Source organism: Molothrus aeneus, chromosome 3 (assembly GCF_037042795.1).
Source record: "Molothrus aeneus isolate 106 chromosome 3, BPBGC_Maene_1.0, whole genome shotgun sequence".
Classification (NCBI taxonomy): Eukaryota; Metazoa; Chordata; class Aves; order Passeriformes; family Icteridae; genus Molothrus; species Molothrus aeneus.
In genome coordinates, this window is record NC_089648.1 from 10,141,242 (window position 1) to 10,158,211 (window position 16,970).

At 42.6% G+C, this 16,970-nt stretch overlaps 1 protein-coding gene and 1 long non-coding RNA gene across 2 annotated transcripts in view; one reads left to right on the forward strand and one right to left on the reverse strand.

Moving 5' to 3' along the window:
• Positions 1 to 10,521: 10,521 nt before the first annotated feature.
• Positions 10,522 to 16,970, reverse strand: part of SYNDIG1 (synapse differentiation inducing 1) — a 51,788-nt gene continuing 45,339 nt past the window's right edge. Inside the window, exon 4 of the mRNA XM_066546245.1 lies at positions 10,522 to 12,294. Within this exon, the coding sequence (XP_066402342.1) occupies positions 12,136 to 12,294 (159 nt within the window). The 3' untranslated portion in view covers positions 10,522 to 12,135. The remainder of the gene's footprint in view (positions 12,295 to 16,970) is intronic.
• On the forward strand, positions 12,039 to 16,527 carry LOC136554367 (uncharacterized). The gene is made up of 2 exons (XR_010783318.1): positions 12,039 to 12,349; positions 14,475 to 16,527. It is a non-coding gene; the product is annotated as an uncharacterized lncRNA (long non-coding RNA).

A 16,970-nucleotide genomic window follows, 5' to 3' on the forward strand; every position in this document is an offset into this window, starting at 1 on the left:
TTTTTTTTTTTACCTTTGAGAGGCAAAGCATGACAGAGTCAAGATGAAACCAAACCTCCTTGTCTCAGTAACTTTTGCAGCCACAAATTTTGGAAATCATAAGTCCTTAATATCCCTTTAGCATTTAAACATAAAATTAAAAACTAACCAAGGAAGCCCAATTTGTAGTTTGAAATTAAGTCAGAAAATTAAATGCAACTTTTTTGGTCTAGCTTTTCAGCTGCTCCATCATGTACTAATTAGCAGGAGCTGTAAAACTCTGATTCTCTATAAAACCATATAATTCTGTTAGCTGAAGTTTTAAATTATACTTATTGCTTCATTTGCTAAAAATACATGCATATATATGTACACAGATACATAGAAAGTGTGACTACTTGAAGAAGATAAGTTAATTTCTCTGTAGCCTTATATTCCAATTCAACTTATGTGTCTTAGGAGATAAAAAGATTGACTCCTGTGAATAGATTTTTACAAAATAATGTTGGGATAACTAGCCACTGTCTTAAAGAGTAAGAACAGTTTGCACAAGTGGATGGAAATATATATTTCAAAGTTGTCTGCAAGTGAGAAACATTTTAATTTTGGAATTCACAGCACAAAAGGGTGCTCAGCAACTCCCTGCAGCTTTCCACACAGAACTGATGGCTGAGGAGATCCAAGCCCACAGACCAATTGATGTTTCTTGTTTCTCTCAGACTGGTGAGTGTTGCTCACACAAATTAGCTTCTCCCCGCGTCTTTGCCACAGGAGGGAAGGCTCAGCAAGCAGAGCCTGCTTGTCCTCTGCCCAAAGGTCAATGAGAGCCAGTGGCAGTGGGTCCTTTTCTGTTCTGCTGTGGCCGAGTGGCTCATGGAACCCAAGGACAGCAGGAAAAACCTAAAATCTGCTTTCTGGATGAGCAGGACAGACACTGTTCAGTGTCTAAGTGGGAACTGCTCATGGAATATTCTGTTTTCATAGCAGAGGGACCAATTTTTTTTTTGTTTTTCAAAAGGACTAAAACCTTGTTAAAAAACCCCAATTTATTGATGTTTGTTTTACATTGGGCCCTTCTGGGGGCTCCCTGGAGGGGGGAAACCCTCCTGTAGCAGTTCTGTGCCAGGAAAAAGGAGACACACGGGACTTTTTCGGTCTTCAGCTTCTTGTTTATTGTTATATTATCTAAAGTTTTGCATGCTGTTCACACCAGGCTCAGCGTGCTGGAAAATCACTGCAAAAATGGCCACGAGATGTAGAGTTTCAAGGTCTTTTAAAGTTGTCTCATCCAATTAACTCTTAACACATACATTATTTCTACTTATCTACCAATAACTCATCCCTTGACTGTCCATGTAACCTCTGCACTGTGCTTTCTTTGACCAATCACCCCGTGCCACCAACACTGCAGAAAATGGAGTAGATGATGAAGAAGATGATGAAGAAGAAGACAGGGACTACACCCAAATTCCTCCATCTTACTTCCTATCTACACCATACTAAAAATCCCAAAAACTAAATTTCTCACCCAAGTGACATACTGCACTACTCTCTATTACCTGTTTCACACTTTGGTAGATTCCAGTGAATCTCGAAGTCTTGGAAGTCCTCTCCATGGGTGAAGGTTAAAGGCAGTGTTTCTCTGGGGGTCAGAACCCCTCAGAGCAGACAGAGGAACGTTCCCTGTGCCCTGGGCTCCCACAACAACCCAAACACAGAGAAAAAGTGAAAACCAAAGTGTGGTGTTTGTGAGGGCCCCCAGGACAAGGGAAGAGATGAGAATTTGACTCCATGTTCTCAGAAGGCTGATATATGATATGATATGATATTATATTATATTATATGATATTATATTATATTATATTATATTAATGAATGCTACACTAAAACTATACTAAAGAAAGAGAAAGATACAGACAGAAGGCTTAACAAGAATGAATAATAAAAACTCATGACTGACTCAGAGTCCAACACAGCTGGACTGTGGTTGGTCATTAAGTCAACACAATTCACATGGAACCAATCAAACATTCACCTGTTGGTAAACAATCTCCAACCCACATTCCAAAGCAATCAGATAATTCTTGTTTTCATTCTTTTCTGAGGCTTCTCAGCTTCTCAGGAGAAAAAATCCTGGCAAAGGGATTTTTCAGAAAATATCATGGTGACACCAAATACAAAAGGTGTCATGGTTCAAACTTTTCCTACCAGGTCCTTGTATCCTGGTTTCTTGGTCTGAGTGTTTGTCCCTCCAAGCTCCAGGCTGGTGTATTCAAAGCTTTCTTATGCTGGTGGCATTCAAGGCTTTTTTTGTTGATGCAAGCCACATCAGCAACAGTGGAGAAAATCAAAGGAACAGAAGAAGAAAGAAAAAAATGAATTCTGCAGAAAGAAGTGTAGAAAGGAGCAGGAGATGCTGGTATTTCAGTTCCTGCCTGTAGCTGAGCGTTTGAAATTCATGAGCACTCAGGTGACATTCCAGAAAACAGAAGTACATTTCCTTTCACTCAATTTTTGAATTCTCCAGAGGTAACAAGTGTTGCAAACAGTTCCTGGGTTTAGCTCTATTGTGTGTGGTGAATGCATACAGCACACCCACGATTAAGCAGAGAAACTGGAGTCAAAGCAGGATCTAGTTACACATTCAAGATGTGTCTTCTGCTCCCTCCAATATATTCATTACCTGGTATTGTTCCACAGCTGCTTTCATCAATGGGCATTGTACAATAACAGTAAATTGGCATCCATAGGGCTATGCAGAGTTGATAAGTCCCTCATTATTTGCTGGAAGTCCTTTGGAAAGGGTGAGTTTCACCATTTCTCAGCAGACTGGGTGCAGATGGGGCCAGGGTGTGGCAAAGGCTCTTCCACTCTCCAGGAGAAGCTGGAAATATGTTGTAGCTGTTGCATTGCCCAAAAAAATGTGGCTAAAAGGGAGGCACTGAACTGTCCCATCCACCTGTGGGTGATGGCTGCAAGCACCTGGATTACCATGGGAAAGGACACCTAAACCTCGGGAGAACTCAGGTGTGGGACCTCAAAGAGAAATGATTGCCAGGGAAGATACAGAGCTTATAAAAAACAGTGCCTGCCTGGAGTTTGATAATAAAAAACTTTTGCAAAGAGATGTCCTCTGTGTGAGCACCAAAACAGTGAGCTCCTGAGTCACAGGGGAGGAGCTCTGGGAGAAAACCTCTGCCCCTGGCTGGTTTTGGTTGGAAGCTGTGTGCATGATTTGTAGGGTGGCTGTTTTCAGGTGTTTTAAGGGTGCTGTGTGGCCACAGCTCCACTTTGACTGCATGGCAGAAGGTCACACAGGGTAACTCCTGGTGGGCTGGTGATGGGGCTGAGGTAGACAAACCCTTGGAGGCACATTTGGCTTTTCCCAAGACAGGAGCAGCAGGAGTAGCCAGGCCAGGAGAGCCTGGGAGCATCTGCTCTGAGTTTCTGAAGGGCGTTTTTCCAGGAGAAACATCTCCTTACAATTATCTCACCCCTGACCCAGCAGCCAGGCCCACGTCTGCCCCAAATATCACTGAGGGGACAGGCAGCTTTGTGCCAGCTATCTGTGCAAGGTTGGGAAGTGGGAGTAAATCCTGCACCTAATCCTGCCCAGAATCATCCTCATGGAGAGAGCTGTAGAGCTTAAAATGGTGTTCAGTCACAGCTTTTCTTGTTAAAAATCCTTCCAGAGAGAATTCTTCTTACACACCTAGGAATTATCCCAATCATTCAACTGTGTGCCCCTCTCCCTGATTTTGGAGAATTCCCCATTTGGAGAAGAACTTTTTTCCTCCTCCAAGAAAGAGGAGAAAAAAAGGAGCTTTTTTTCTCCTCCAAGACTGGCAGATCATACAGCTGAAAGTAGAAAATTGGTTCATGTTAATATGTGAACATTTTAATTTATGCATCTGATTGATATTATTCCGTAATTAAATTATATTCCCATGGTGCGTATAACATCAGGGTTGTAGTAATACAAATAATTAGTAATTAGCTCTAATCAGATCAGTTAGCAAATGCCAGATTCCAGATGAATAAGCTGACCAGCAGTGTCTGTGGTGAGGAGAGCCAAGAAAGAAGGAAGAAAAGGTAATTTGTGTTGATGGATAAGGGAGGAAGTGAAAATAACAGGAAATCCATTTTCAAGAGAGCTCCCCTGCCAAACAAAACAGGAATGCAGCCTTTAAAGATGCTCTGGGCCATGGCCATGAGCCTGCAGCTCAGCTGCTAGGAGACATTCCACTCTGACCTCTCACAGCCTGCCCTGAGTCCCTCCCAAATGCCTTCAATGGTGTTTTGGTGCTGGAGTGAAAGAAGGGCCAGTCCAGAAGCAGGCACAGGGCACCTTCAGCCACCAGGACATTCCTCAGCTGCCCCCTCAGCTGACAGCTCCTTGGAGATGACAAGGGATGATGGCGCATCAGAGTCTTCCTCAAAATGCCTGTGGCACTCTGGCCTGGGAGTTTAGGAATGGGTTCCCACTGAGCTGCTCCCACTATCACCAAGCAGCTGCAAGGGGGCTTAGGAGAGATAACACAGGGCCATGGAGAATCTCTGTACAGAAAAATGAACTACGAAGATCTGTGAATGGGACTTCCTAGCTGAGAGGTTAACACTGCAATCTGAACAGTTTTTCTTGGCTCAAACCAGAAAAATATTGTGCTTTCCCTCTTCTCTAAAAAAATTAAAAAGTAAACAAACAAAGCATTTAAAAAAATTTCAGTTTGGATCTGTCAAACAAATCAGTTAGAAAATTCAAGATGTGCTCTTGCCAGCCGAACTGCACTTGGACCAGTACCAAATATTTCAGACAAATAATTTCTAAAGAAAGTACCTGGCATTGCATCTCCAAAACATCAGTGTGAAATACTCTGTGATTGTGAAAGGATTTTGCTTTTTATTTTCTCAATAGTAAAATGTCCTTGAAACGAACATTTTCCTGCAGCCAAACTTCTCTGTGTTTAAATGTTATTTTGTGATGAAAAATGTTCTTAGCAAACACAAAACAATTGCTGCTGTGTGCCAGGTTAATGCCAACAGGTTCCTCTCTTTGAGGGCAGCAGGCAAATTGTCACACTTGCTACAGAGTTGGTTGAAGTCAGTGATGAATTAATGATCAAGAAAAACCTGAACAGGGCTTCCTGCTGACCCTGCACCTCTATTGAGCAAGAACTAACAACAAAATGATGTCTGGGGTGAACCAATGTGATTGTTTAACCTTTTGTACCAACCATAAATGCTGACCAAAAGTAACCAAGACCCTCATTAAGTGTTATTTGCGCTCTCACACCCCTTAGAATGCACATGAAGAGAAAAGATGATATTCCTTACATGTATGACCTCTGTCACCAACACCCAGCCTATGACATACAGTTTTCATTCTCTTTGGGAAGGACTAAAAATTTTTGTATAAAAAAGGACATTCACAGAAAAAAAAAAAAAGACGAGACAAAAGGAAGAATAAAACAGGAGAAAAACACCTCTGCTTGCTCAGGATTGATTGATGGACTTTTTCTCTCTTTCTCTCACTTTTGGGTGAGGTTTTCGCCTCCAACTACATTGGAACAGACCCAGACATATTTTAATGTATATATCTAATAAATCTCTGTTACTATACCTTCTGTCCAGACACACTCTGTAGTTTGTGTATTTATCACCAGCAACCTCGGACTGCTTTCCCTTTGCTTCAATAACGACACTATTTGTGAATCTGGGTGCTGGATGTTCTTACTGAATTCAGCCAGACCTATGGTATCAGTAAATCACACTATTCATGAATCTGTCATCATGAAAGTTCTTGTTGAACGGGGCCAAACTCATAGTGCTGAATTGGTAATAAATGGAAATAAGGTCCATCTGCACCCAATCCCTCAGAGCTCTGAGTGCCACCAAGAAGGTTTATTTTATCCCAAGTTTCTGTGTGCTTGACTCAACAGGTGGTTTCTTGGGCTTTTATTTATTTTTTTTCAATTTGATTCTTCAACAGGCCACTGTCTGCTTGAAAGTTACTGGTGGGAGTTCACATTTCACACTGTTTTCAGAAGTGCCACTGTTAGGTGTTAACTTAAAAGTCTTCCTCGCATGTTCAGCCTTCAGTGAGATGTTTTGGGTTGCTTACTCGTGATTCAGTTTTGTGGGTTGCCACTGGTTACCAACAATTTAGTAATAATACAATCTGTTGGTTCATTAAACTGTGTTTGAAAGAAAATCTGTACTAGCTAGCCTATACTGGCTCCTTTGAGCATTTATTTATTTGTTGTGATCACTCTTGCTTCTTGAGTATGTCTCTATGAGTAGAAAATAATGAATACACCAGCACAATGGCAAATCTTCTAAAAACATGATGGATAATCTGTTCTTGGATGGAACAATGAAATGTAGCCCCAGGTACTCTAAGGTCCTATACACAGAACACAATCTTTAATCCTGGAGATTCTAGATGGCAGGATGACTCCAGAGAGGTGGTAGATGACTTAGATTAGCTCTGAAGGCTTAGAAAAAGGCAGAGATCAATCCATGGCCAAGCTGGATCAAGGCCTGCCCTTCTAGAGCTGTGTCCTTTCCATTGCAAAACTGTCGCAGACATCTTTTGTGAAAAATCCTTTCCTTAGGATTTTTTCCTTCTGAGAAGCTGAGAGGCCTCAGGAACAAAATGTAAACATGGATTATCTGCTGCTGTGGAATGCAACAGGTGCATCTGTGATTGGCCCATGTTGGATGTTTGTAATTAATGGCCAATCACAGCCCAGCTGGCTCGGACAGATAGCCTGAGCCACAAACCTTTGAATCATTCCTTCCTATTTTATTCTTAGCTAGCCTTCTGATGAAATCCTTTCTTCTATTCTTTTAGTATAGTTTTAATGTAATATATATCATAAAATAATAAATCAAGCCTTCTGAAACATGGAGTCAGATCCTTGAATCTTCCCTCTTCCAAGAACCCCTGTGACCACCGTCACACAAAACAATGAGGGGATACTGCTGAGGATGTGCTGCTACCACTCCCATGCACAGCCACCAGTTTGACCCCACTAAGTGGCAGCAAAACGTGCACTGGGCAAAGGTGGAAGGGAGAAAAAAAGCAGCAAACAGCTGACTCAAAAATACAGCAGGGAAAGTCCATCTCTGACAGCCTGCTGTCCCCTCTGCAGGTGATTATTGAGCAGAATTGCTGTTATTTTTATTGCCGAAGTTGCAGCCTGCTCCTTGATTGAGAACAAAATTGATTTCCCTTTCTCAGCATTTCTCATGTGCCTGTATGTGAGTATGGATATGTATGTGTCGAGGTACCTGTATATAGGTATATAAATGTATGGATGCACCTGTAGAGCACTAAGAAAGCAGGAGTCTGAAAGAGGAGTCTGGAACACCACTGAGTGCTCTGGAAGGACAAACTGAATGTGTATGCAAACGCCTGACCTTGTTTTGGGGAGTCAGGGCTGCTGTAATCCATCTGGTTCATCCCTTCAGATGCTTTTCTTCTGCTCAAGCTCAGTCTGTTGCTTGCAAGGAAATTCTTCAGAGGGAGGATTTGACCAAAGCAGCACTGAGCTATCAGCCAAGAGAAGGTGTCTTTCTTCCCAGCCACATGGCACTCTGGCTGTGTGCAGTCAGAAATTGGATGTAGCGAATTACAGATTCTCTCCTACCTCCCACCTCACAGCATCTCACTCACAGAGCCTTTTCCTCCCCTTTGCTTCCTCCTGCAGGTCCTGCAGTGTAGCCCACCTGGTCATAAGTACACTTGGACATGTGGTGGCACAAGGGAGCACCACCCACCTTCTGACAGCTGCTTGGAGCAGGTTTCCCAGAGCTGCCTCATGATTAGTAAACAGCAGACATATGTTGTGCTCACCACACAGCCTTAAGCTTGTAACAGTGCTGGCAGCTCCTGCTCTCCTTCCTTTGGCACTGCTGTGATCCTGATGTCTGCAGCACTGAGTCATGCCACAGTGTCTGGAGCAAAGCCCAATGCTCTTTTGTGCACAAGGGGAGCAGGACCGTGTGCTCTGGTGACCTGACTGCCTGACCATGCTTTGTTGAGGGTGTCACTACAGCAGCATATGTGAGCAAGGGCAGGAAGCCAGCAGGGAGCATCCTTTGTGCTGGCTGACACTGAGAGAGGCTGGTGCAGGGTGACAATTGAAAAAACTGACACTGTTCTTGTCACCCATCTCCACCCCTGCCTCCTTTCTTGAATTTGAAGCTCTCTAAGCCAAGGATAGGTATTTAGATTGCATCTTGCCCTGAAGAAATCTCTCAGGTGCAGCCCTTCTGCAGATTCTCATCCTGTGGTCTTGCCTTACTCAGACAAGTGTAATGATCTCTGAGACTGGAGCCACTTTCTCCACAGACATGGCTTATTGTCCCCTCTGACTGAGGTTCCAGCACTGGCTGGGGCTTTCAGCAGTGTTCTCTGATGTCTAAAACACAGGCCACTCTCTCTTTGTGCCCTTTCTCATATCCTCCTTACAGTGAAGTTCATAGGCGCTTAACTGCATTACATTTTTGGCTGCCTTTGAATTTCCTTTGCAAGTCAGCAGGTGGCATTTCCCAAATTGTGAGAGATGTGTGGCAGCCAGCCCAGAGAAGGTGGCTGTCACTTCCTCTGCTGTTCTCCCCTTGGTGTACAGTGATGTTCCCAAGCTATGCCCTCTTGTTTCCTCAGCAGGGAGCTCTTGCAAGCTGGCTCTGTGGTGGGAATTGCCTGGATGATGGGAGGAATTAATTTCAGACTGAGCTATAAAAATGCTCAGGGCTAGGAGATTCCCAAATGAAGGGAAAAAAAAAAATCAATGGAGGTAGCAGGGAGTTATGAAATCCTGTCAGATGACAGATGCAATATTAGTCTCTGACCCAGCAAATTATTTGCTGAGTGTTTCTGTTCCCTTGAACTGTGAGACTTTTAGAAAGAAAGATTTTTTTTCTTCCCTCTCAGTGAACCTCCAGCACTCCTCATGTATCTTTTGAGGTTAATCCACAATGACATCCTACATTATACAATTAAGTTGGAGCTTTCTGACCCTGGACTTAACAGTTTGGGATTTTTCCTTGCAGCTGATCTTTATCATCTGGTTAAAGACACCCGTGCCATTTCTTTAACACCTCCTCATTGAGCCAATATGGCAAAAAGCTCTCACTTCAGAAAGGCTTCTCTCCTCCCTCTCTGGGGTGGAAAAGATCTATTGTAAACTAAAGAAGATGTCCCTGTATCCAAACATAGGAGCTCACTGCATATGGACCATTCCTGCTGTTCCCTAAGGATGAGAGAACAACCATGTGGGGTAAACTGGTGCTGTCTCAGAGAGAGCAGGTGTTGGTGGCACTTTCTGGTCTTCATGCCATAGACTTGGAGGATTTTAGATGTTTAGATGATTGTATCTGCTCTGCCAGCCAGAGAAGTTGCAGCAGGCCATGACGACATCACTTTTCTTAGGAACACACAGGTGCCTGTTCAGCTCCTCATGACCCAGAGCTCAATCAGCAAACTGGACCCCTACTAAGGCACAAAAGCAACCACTGGGAGCTCTATCCCCACTCCCATCTGCAGTGAGGCCCAGGTCCTCCTCCCCAGCATGCAAACCCCCTTTAGCTTCCTTACTCATCACCCTGGACTGCCATTCCAAGTGCCAGCTCCATGTCACACCGTGGGTTGCTTCAGGGTGTGGAGCACAAGAACATCAACTTTCAGCCAGGTGATGTTCCCAGGAGTGCTCCTGCTATGCAGGTGTTTCACACAGTGCTGCTGTTCCTGTTTGCTGCTCACTGAGGGGTCCTGGGCACATGGAAAGCTGAGCTCCCTGTGTTTGGAATGCTATTTTTAAATCTGGGTGCAAGGGTCCCTGTGGTATTTTTAAGGCTGCCCTTGTGGGAATGTTTTTCCTAGCTCCAGAGCTGGCTTTTGCCTCTCAGGTTAATATTCAGCCAGCACAATCACCAAAGATCATAAGGCAGAGTCGTCAACCATAAGAGTGGTTTTAAAATTGTATTATTATTATTGTTAGGCTTGCTTAATGACCTTCCAGTACCTGTATTTGCTTTCTAATTTTTTTGAACTCCAGGTATATTTCAAATCAAGTCTAGGAAATACTAGTTCCTTTCCCTTTAAGGGAATAATCAGTGGGTTTTTATTCAATACCATGTACTCCAAAGCTCAGGCTTTATGAGAAAAACTGACTGATTTCCCACAAATCACACATAATACATATGTAGAAGGGACAGGGAGTACATTGCCAGTCTCCAGGCTTAGCTTGTAGCCCAACAATTTGCCATCTTATGTGGATGACATCCCTGTCCATGGCAGGGGGGTTAAATCTAAATTATTTTTAAGCTCCCATCCCACTGAAATCATTCTATGGTTCTGTGAATTCAATGCCAAAAACCTTGTCAGTGACTCCAACAGGCTTTTGGGTCTAGGGACAGCATGAGATGGTGCATACAAGCTCCTCTCAAGATAGCTGGACTGGGTATCCTGGGCCAAGTTTCACTCAGTCTAAACTTCACATCCACCCCAAAAAAAAGTGTCACACGAAGCACCAGTAGCTGTATACCATGTGTTTTAATAAACCGTATAGCTACCAGAAAAATAGGATTGCATGTGTTTGTTCTCCCCCCCCCAAAAAAATAAAAGAAGTCAAATTCAAACCAAAATAATGGAAACCTAAAACAAGGGAAAAAAACTGTCCCAGAGCAAAGATGACACACGATACAGAGCTGGAGGAAAACATCTTTGATGACATCCTTATTCAAAGAAACCATGTTTGTAAAACACGAGGCAGTTGAATAATAAAATGGTCACTGATTTGATTGGTTTTCCCCTCTCTGTGTAAATATATATGTAGCTACATATATATGTCTATGCTCTTACACCCTAGGGTGGGACAAAATGGTTAGACAAAAAAAAATAGTTGAATGCTGGGAAATCTGTAAGACAAAAAATCATTGGAGTGTGGGGAGCAAGTAAAGAAGAAAATAAATGTATCATTTCAGTCAGTGAAGGAAAGACAAGGTTCAATTCCCCTACAATTCACCACTGCTCTGCTTTTTGGGGAACAGACTTGTCTCTCCATGGCTATGCCGTGTCCCTGATGCACAGCTGAGCTGTGAGCTTCTGATCTGAGTGGTATTCACTGGTCTGTGTATGAGCAGGACCCCAGAAATGTATGAAGCATTCCTTTCTCTGGTTAATTCCCATGCTTTACCATGATTTTTTTTTTAATTAAAAACTTATTAGTATTTCAGGTTGCGTTTTTCCCCAGGTTTCTTGCACTGACTGCTGTGCAGGTCTCCACAGCAAGGTGGAGCAGCCCAGATGAGCAATAATGCCACAGTAAAGTGCTGTTATCACAATGTGACTGGATGGAGGAATTAATTTTACAACGGGTCTCACATTACTTCAAAATTGTACTCTGTCTGCAGAGCCGAGTCATGCAGTTGTAACCTCAGCTGTTTCTCACTGAGTGGGCCTGTGGGGCACACCTTAATCCAAAAAACAAGGAAAGGAAGTAAAAATGTTTTTAATTCCCTTTTCTCCTTCCGTGGAAACCTACCCCCAACAAGAAGAGTAGGCAATACCACTCTACACTGAGGTGTCTGATTCCCTCTTAGGCAAATGAGTCCTGCATTCAAAAGACAAAACAAGCCATGGTCTTCCTGTTGTTTTTATATTGCTCTTTCAGAGAACCAGTCACTGTCCGTGCTTTCCCAGACCTCAGTGCCGTGCTTAACAAGCAAATTAAGCACAAGCTCATGCTGGCTGCAAAGTTCAGGTGACCAAGAAGGTAATAAGAGAACAGCTCAGTTTGCCAGATGCTTGTAAACACCATATTGAAAAGAAGGCAAAGGCAAAACACCCTTCTCCACACTTCCCCCGTCCTTCTTCCTTTTATTTTTTTATTTTTTTCATTCTTTGTCTCTCTTTTGCTCTTTCTTTCTCTTTGTTGTACAGGGGTTGATGAAGATAAGCAAGACTTGTGCATCACAAATGGTGAAACTCCCCCCAGCCCCTCCCTACAACAATGCACAAGCCCATCTCATCCTGTACCTGCCCCCAAAAGTGTTTGTCTGTTTTTTGGAAAACCGCTCAGTCTGATGTGCTGGGGACTCCTGCAGTGCAGGAGCTGGCTTGGCTGGTTCTTCCCCCTTTCCTGAGGCTCATAGATGGTTGTTTTTTGACAGGTAGGCAATAAGAGCCACAGCTACCCCGACGTAGATGCCAGTTCCAATTGTGATGGACAGGACAGCCAGGAAGAGAGCTCGCCGGGAGCTGGAGCTTGCGTGGTGGAAATCCCCCTTGGCCACTGCTTTGTTTGTCTGCAGGAGATACAACAACAACAGATACTCATTTGTTTTACCTGGTGAAATAAAGGTGTGACTCTAATTTCTTAGCTGAAACAGGATCCTGGGATCTGACAGGTTAAACTGGTGGGCAATCAGACATTTTTTAGTCAAATGAGGTCAATTGCACAATTGAGATGGTGATGGAACAATCATTTTTATAGAGCATGGTGTGGTATCAAGGAGGTACACCAGTAAGAGATCTGTCAGCTACAAGACAAGTCTTGTATAAGCAAATGAGCTCCTTAAGTTCTGCAACATTCTTTGTTCCCTCATTACAATGAGTGAGGAAACCTCAACATTTTAATTGTGTCTCCACAAATGATCGATGTGCTGGGACACTTTCTTCTTCAGAGCCATCTACTACTCTATGTTTTTCTTTGTCTTTTTTTTTTTTTTGTTTGGTTGGTTTTTTTTGTTTGCATTTTTTTTTGTTTGTTTGGGTTTTTTATTTTATGTTTTTGCTCCTCAGACCAATCTGCAGCAGCCAAATGACAAGCTTCCACACATTAAAAAGGCCCCAGAAAAACTCTTGGGCCATTCTGTCAATGACTTTATTAGGAGAACTGTCTCTTCTCATTCATCAACCTAATTTTTTAAACATAATGCTCTATGAATATTTCAGGCAGAAACAATATCAAACAATACAGGCGAGGCTGTGGGCTGGAGGGAGCTGTTTCAAAGCAGCAAGATAGAAATAACACAGGTTTACACACCTGCTGTCATGACCTTTGGTTTAGGTGGGGAAAGCATCCTACTCACTCTGCAAAGCCTCTCAGCAGGGTAGGTAACCAAAGATTTCATGGTCTTCTTGTCTGGAACCACCAAAGACTCAAAAGAAGATTTCTTTTTAAAAAAATGCCAGGACCTTTTGGGACCATGTTAGTCATCATCAGCTCTTAAAAGTGTGAGCAAGGAAAGCAGAGAAAGCTTTAGAAAGAGCTGGGCCTTCAGCTCCCCTCAGAGACTTCCCTCATGCACCTGCTGCCCACCACAGACCAGTCTGGAAGGTTCCTGTTTACTGAAGTTGAGGTAAATGCCCAGCAATGAACATAACAGAACTTTTGGATAAACCAAGGTTCGACCCCCCCAGAATGAAGGGAAAGTTTTAAAATGATAGAACATTTTGAAATTGGCATTTCTTAAATGTCACTTTATGTAACGGAAAAATCTGCAACGTTTGGGTTGACCTCTTTTAAATGAAACTTTGTGAAGTTTTAAACCTGCATTTCTTTACCTAAAAATAGGTTGGAAGTCAAAGGGAAAAGAAGCCATTAGTCAAAATGTCAAATAATCTGAAAACTTGACAGTATATCTTGATTGCTTCAATAGAAGAGGCTGGATTTACCAAAAATAATGAGTTAAAGACCCAAAAGGATTCAGAAGGCTGATTTTTTCAAAAACTAGTAGCCTTTTTTCTGATAGAATCTTCAGTGTAGCAACAACCCTGCTCAAAAACAACAGGGTTTATTCCCTTGATGAACTCTTTGAGGACAGCCCTGACCTTTGTGAAAGGATTGGATCTATGGTGAAAAAACAGTTATGTTCACCCAGCCAAAACCAGATATCTTGTATTAGTCATGTGCTGCCATGAAGTTTTTGAATTATGCAGCTCCAGACAACATGATCAAAAGTGATTTTTCTTGGGGAGCACACCCGCGCCTTCACAGAAATTCTAGTTTCCAAAAAATTACCTAATCTGAGTGCATTTTTTCCTCTTAACTGAATGCATACTTTGTAATTTAGGAGAGTTAAATTCCCTCCTATATGGAATTTTAACTGTAGACTCCATTCGTAAGGGCGTATGGGAAGGACAAATCTTATAGTTCTCCTTTATTCTGGTAAAAAAGATTTACATTGAGATGGAGAAACCAACCACACAGAAACCAGCTTTTTTCTGTGAAAGAGTAATCTGAAGGAATTTGCTTAGTAGTAAGAAAATTCTTTGATGCATTTCCTAATTAGCAAAACCCTCGCATTGTTACTCAATGTCATTATATGAAAATGACAGCATTTCTGCAGGTTTAAGCTAAAAGGATCTGAAAATACTTACCAAATAATGTACAGCTAAGGCCAAAAATAATAGTTTAGTGTCTAGCCAATAATGAACAGTTTTTCTTGATTTTCCTTTTTTTTTTTTTTTTTTTTTTAAACAGAGATCAGCTCTTTGGTGGTTTTGATCACTTTGAGAAAGTCCCTTAGGACAAATCCAACCATCCCTTTTCATACCTGACACAAAGAAATTACATCCTGCTGAGTTTTCCACGAGAGATGTCTGTTCTTTGGCAAAATCCACCAGGTCAAGAAATGTCTTGTGAGACCAGACAGCCAAATCACACCCAGCTTTTTCTATAGCTTTTTCAGCAACATCTGCTTCAGAGAACAGTGTAGCCAGGACTGGTGCAAGAATGAAGACCCAAATGCTCTACCAACAAGAGTTTAATTCACTACAGATTCATCAAGCTACTCCAGGTGTCTCAACTTTTTCTAATGCACTTGAAAGTTGCTGAAAAAATTAGTGTTCTTCCTGAACAAAACTGTGTTATCTGTGGAGTTTTACAGTACTTCTGTCCACTCACTTCTTCCCTTCCCTGGCAAGGCTGTGGCTGGCAGACAGATGATGGATATAATAATTTAAAGCAGGTTTTGGATGGGAGCAGAGGGCACAGGCTGTGATGAAGGTTGGTTGCTACAAGGCTGAAAAAGGGGATTTTTGCAAATACCAGCCACCAATCAATCTTCTCTTTAGAGGCTTTGAAAGTAAGCCAGAAAAGTGAAGAGGGGTGGGGGAAGAAGGGGTAAGGAGATCTGGAAGTATTATCTTCTTTTTTTTAAAACTAAAATAATTAATGTCTTTTTAAGAAACACTTTCAAGGAACTTCCCTGGAGGTTCAAGTTGAGCTTCTGCAGACCAGATTCAGGGTGTCTCTGGGCTGCAGGTTTTACAGGCCCAGACAAGATGAATAATGTACCTCCAAGCTGCAAGGCTAAAACATTCTGCTGCATCCCACAGTGACTCATATATCATACTCTCAAAATACCTCCTGGTACGCAGTATCTGCAAACAAGAAACACACTGATCACAATCATTAATCCTGCCTCTTCTCCCTGAGGCTGGAGAGCAGGATTGGCTCCATGCAGGAGGAGAAGAGATTATCATGACCCCTTTGGCCAGATGGTGAAAGGATTTCTTTTCACTTCATGGGAACAAAGAGCCAGAAAGGCCAGGGATGCACAGGCTCCATGCAGCCACTAGCCGGATTCTGAGTTTTACTTCTTCAAGTGACATGCAAAAAAAAAAAAGGCACAGAATGAGGAGTAGCTCATACAGATGATGCTTCTGCTCCTGTATCTTCTATCTTTCTTCTAGTTAAACACTCTTTCTTTATCCTCTTTTTAACTTGCCTAAACTTGTACTTTTGCTGATCTCCAATTTTTGGGCAGTAATTCCACCTTCAGGCTTACACCACTTACTTCCACTGATGGTGAGAAAAAGACTCCATGGATGGGTAAAGAGTGAAGTCAGGAACTGGCTCTGGACCTTGACAATGCCAGCAGGGAGGTGCCAGTCAGCTGGGGAAAGCATGGGACTGACAGACACTCAGCACAGGGATTGGGACATGGTAGGCTGGGTTTCAGTCCTGAAGAGAGCATCAAAGGGTCTGTGCAGTCCAACCAAACAGCTCCACAGGCAGAAATTATGAAGTAAATAAAGGACAAATTGTTCTTTGCTTTGCCAGGTATTTGGAAATTCCATTATGCCCACGGTATAATGGAAAGTTCAGCCTGTGGGGGCAAAGAGCTCTTCCAGAAGTTTCTGTAATTTCAGCTGGAAGGATGCCCCAGGGAATGGACATGAGTCTCAAACAGACATTTGTCGTAGACATCTTTTATGAAAAATCCTTTCCTTGGGACTTTTCCTCCTGAGAAGCTGAGAGGCCTCAGGAACAAAATGTAAACATGGATTATCTGCTGCTGTGGAATGCAACAGGTGGATCTGTGATTGGCCCATGTTGGATGTTTGTAATTAATGGCCAATCGCAGCCCAGCTGGCTCGGACAGAGAGTCTAAGCCACAAACCTTTGTTATCATTCTTTCCTATTCTTAGCTAGCCTTCTGATGAAATGCTTTCTTCTATTCTTTTAGTATAGTTTTAATGTAATATATATCATAACATAATAAATCAACCTTCTGAAACATGGACTCAAATCCTCGTCTCTTCCCTCAACCTGAGACCCCTGTGAACACTGTCACAGACCTTCTCCTTCTGGAAATTACTAAGGAAACAATGGGGAGCAGGTGTCACCTGAAATGCAGGTACTTCCAAACAGATCCAAACATTTTCAGTCCCTCTGTAGTTTAATCTGACCTTTCTTCCTCCAACCTTTCAAGTGGCATTTCCTGCATTGTGAGCACCTCCTTCTTTTCCCTGCAATACCATGTTAACTTCCAGCCTTTACATTTTCCTGCCAAGCTCCTGAAGAGTGATGTGGCAGGTGGAAAGCAGTGGCCTGAGAAATGGCACTGCTACTGCCACCAAATTAAATGATGCTGAGTTGGTAGAAGGAGACACACTGGGAGCAATATTTATCTCTGGAAATCCATGAAAGGTTCAAGAGAATGGAGTGTGAACGAGGGGATGAGGGTGTAAA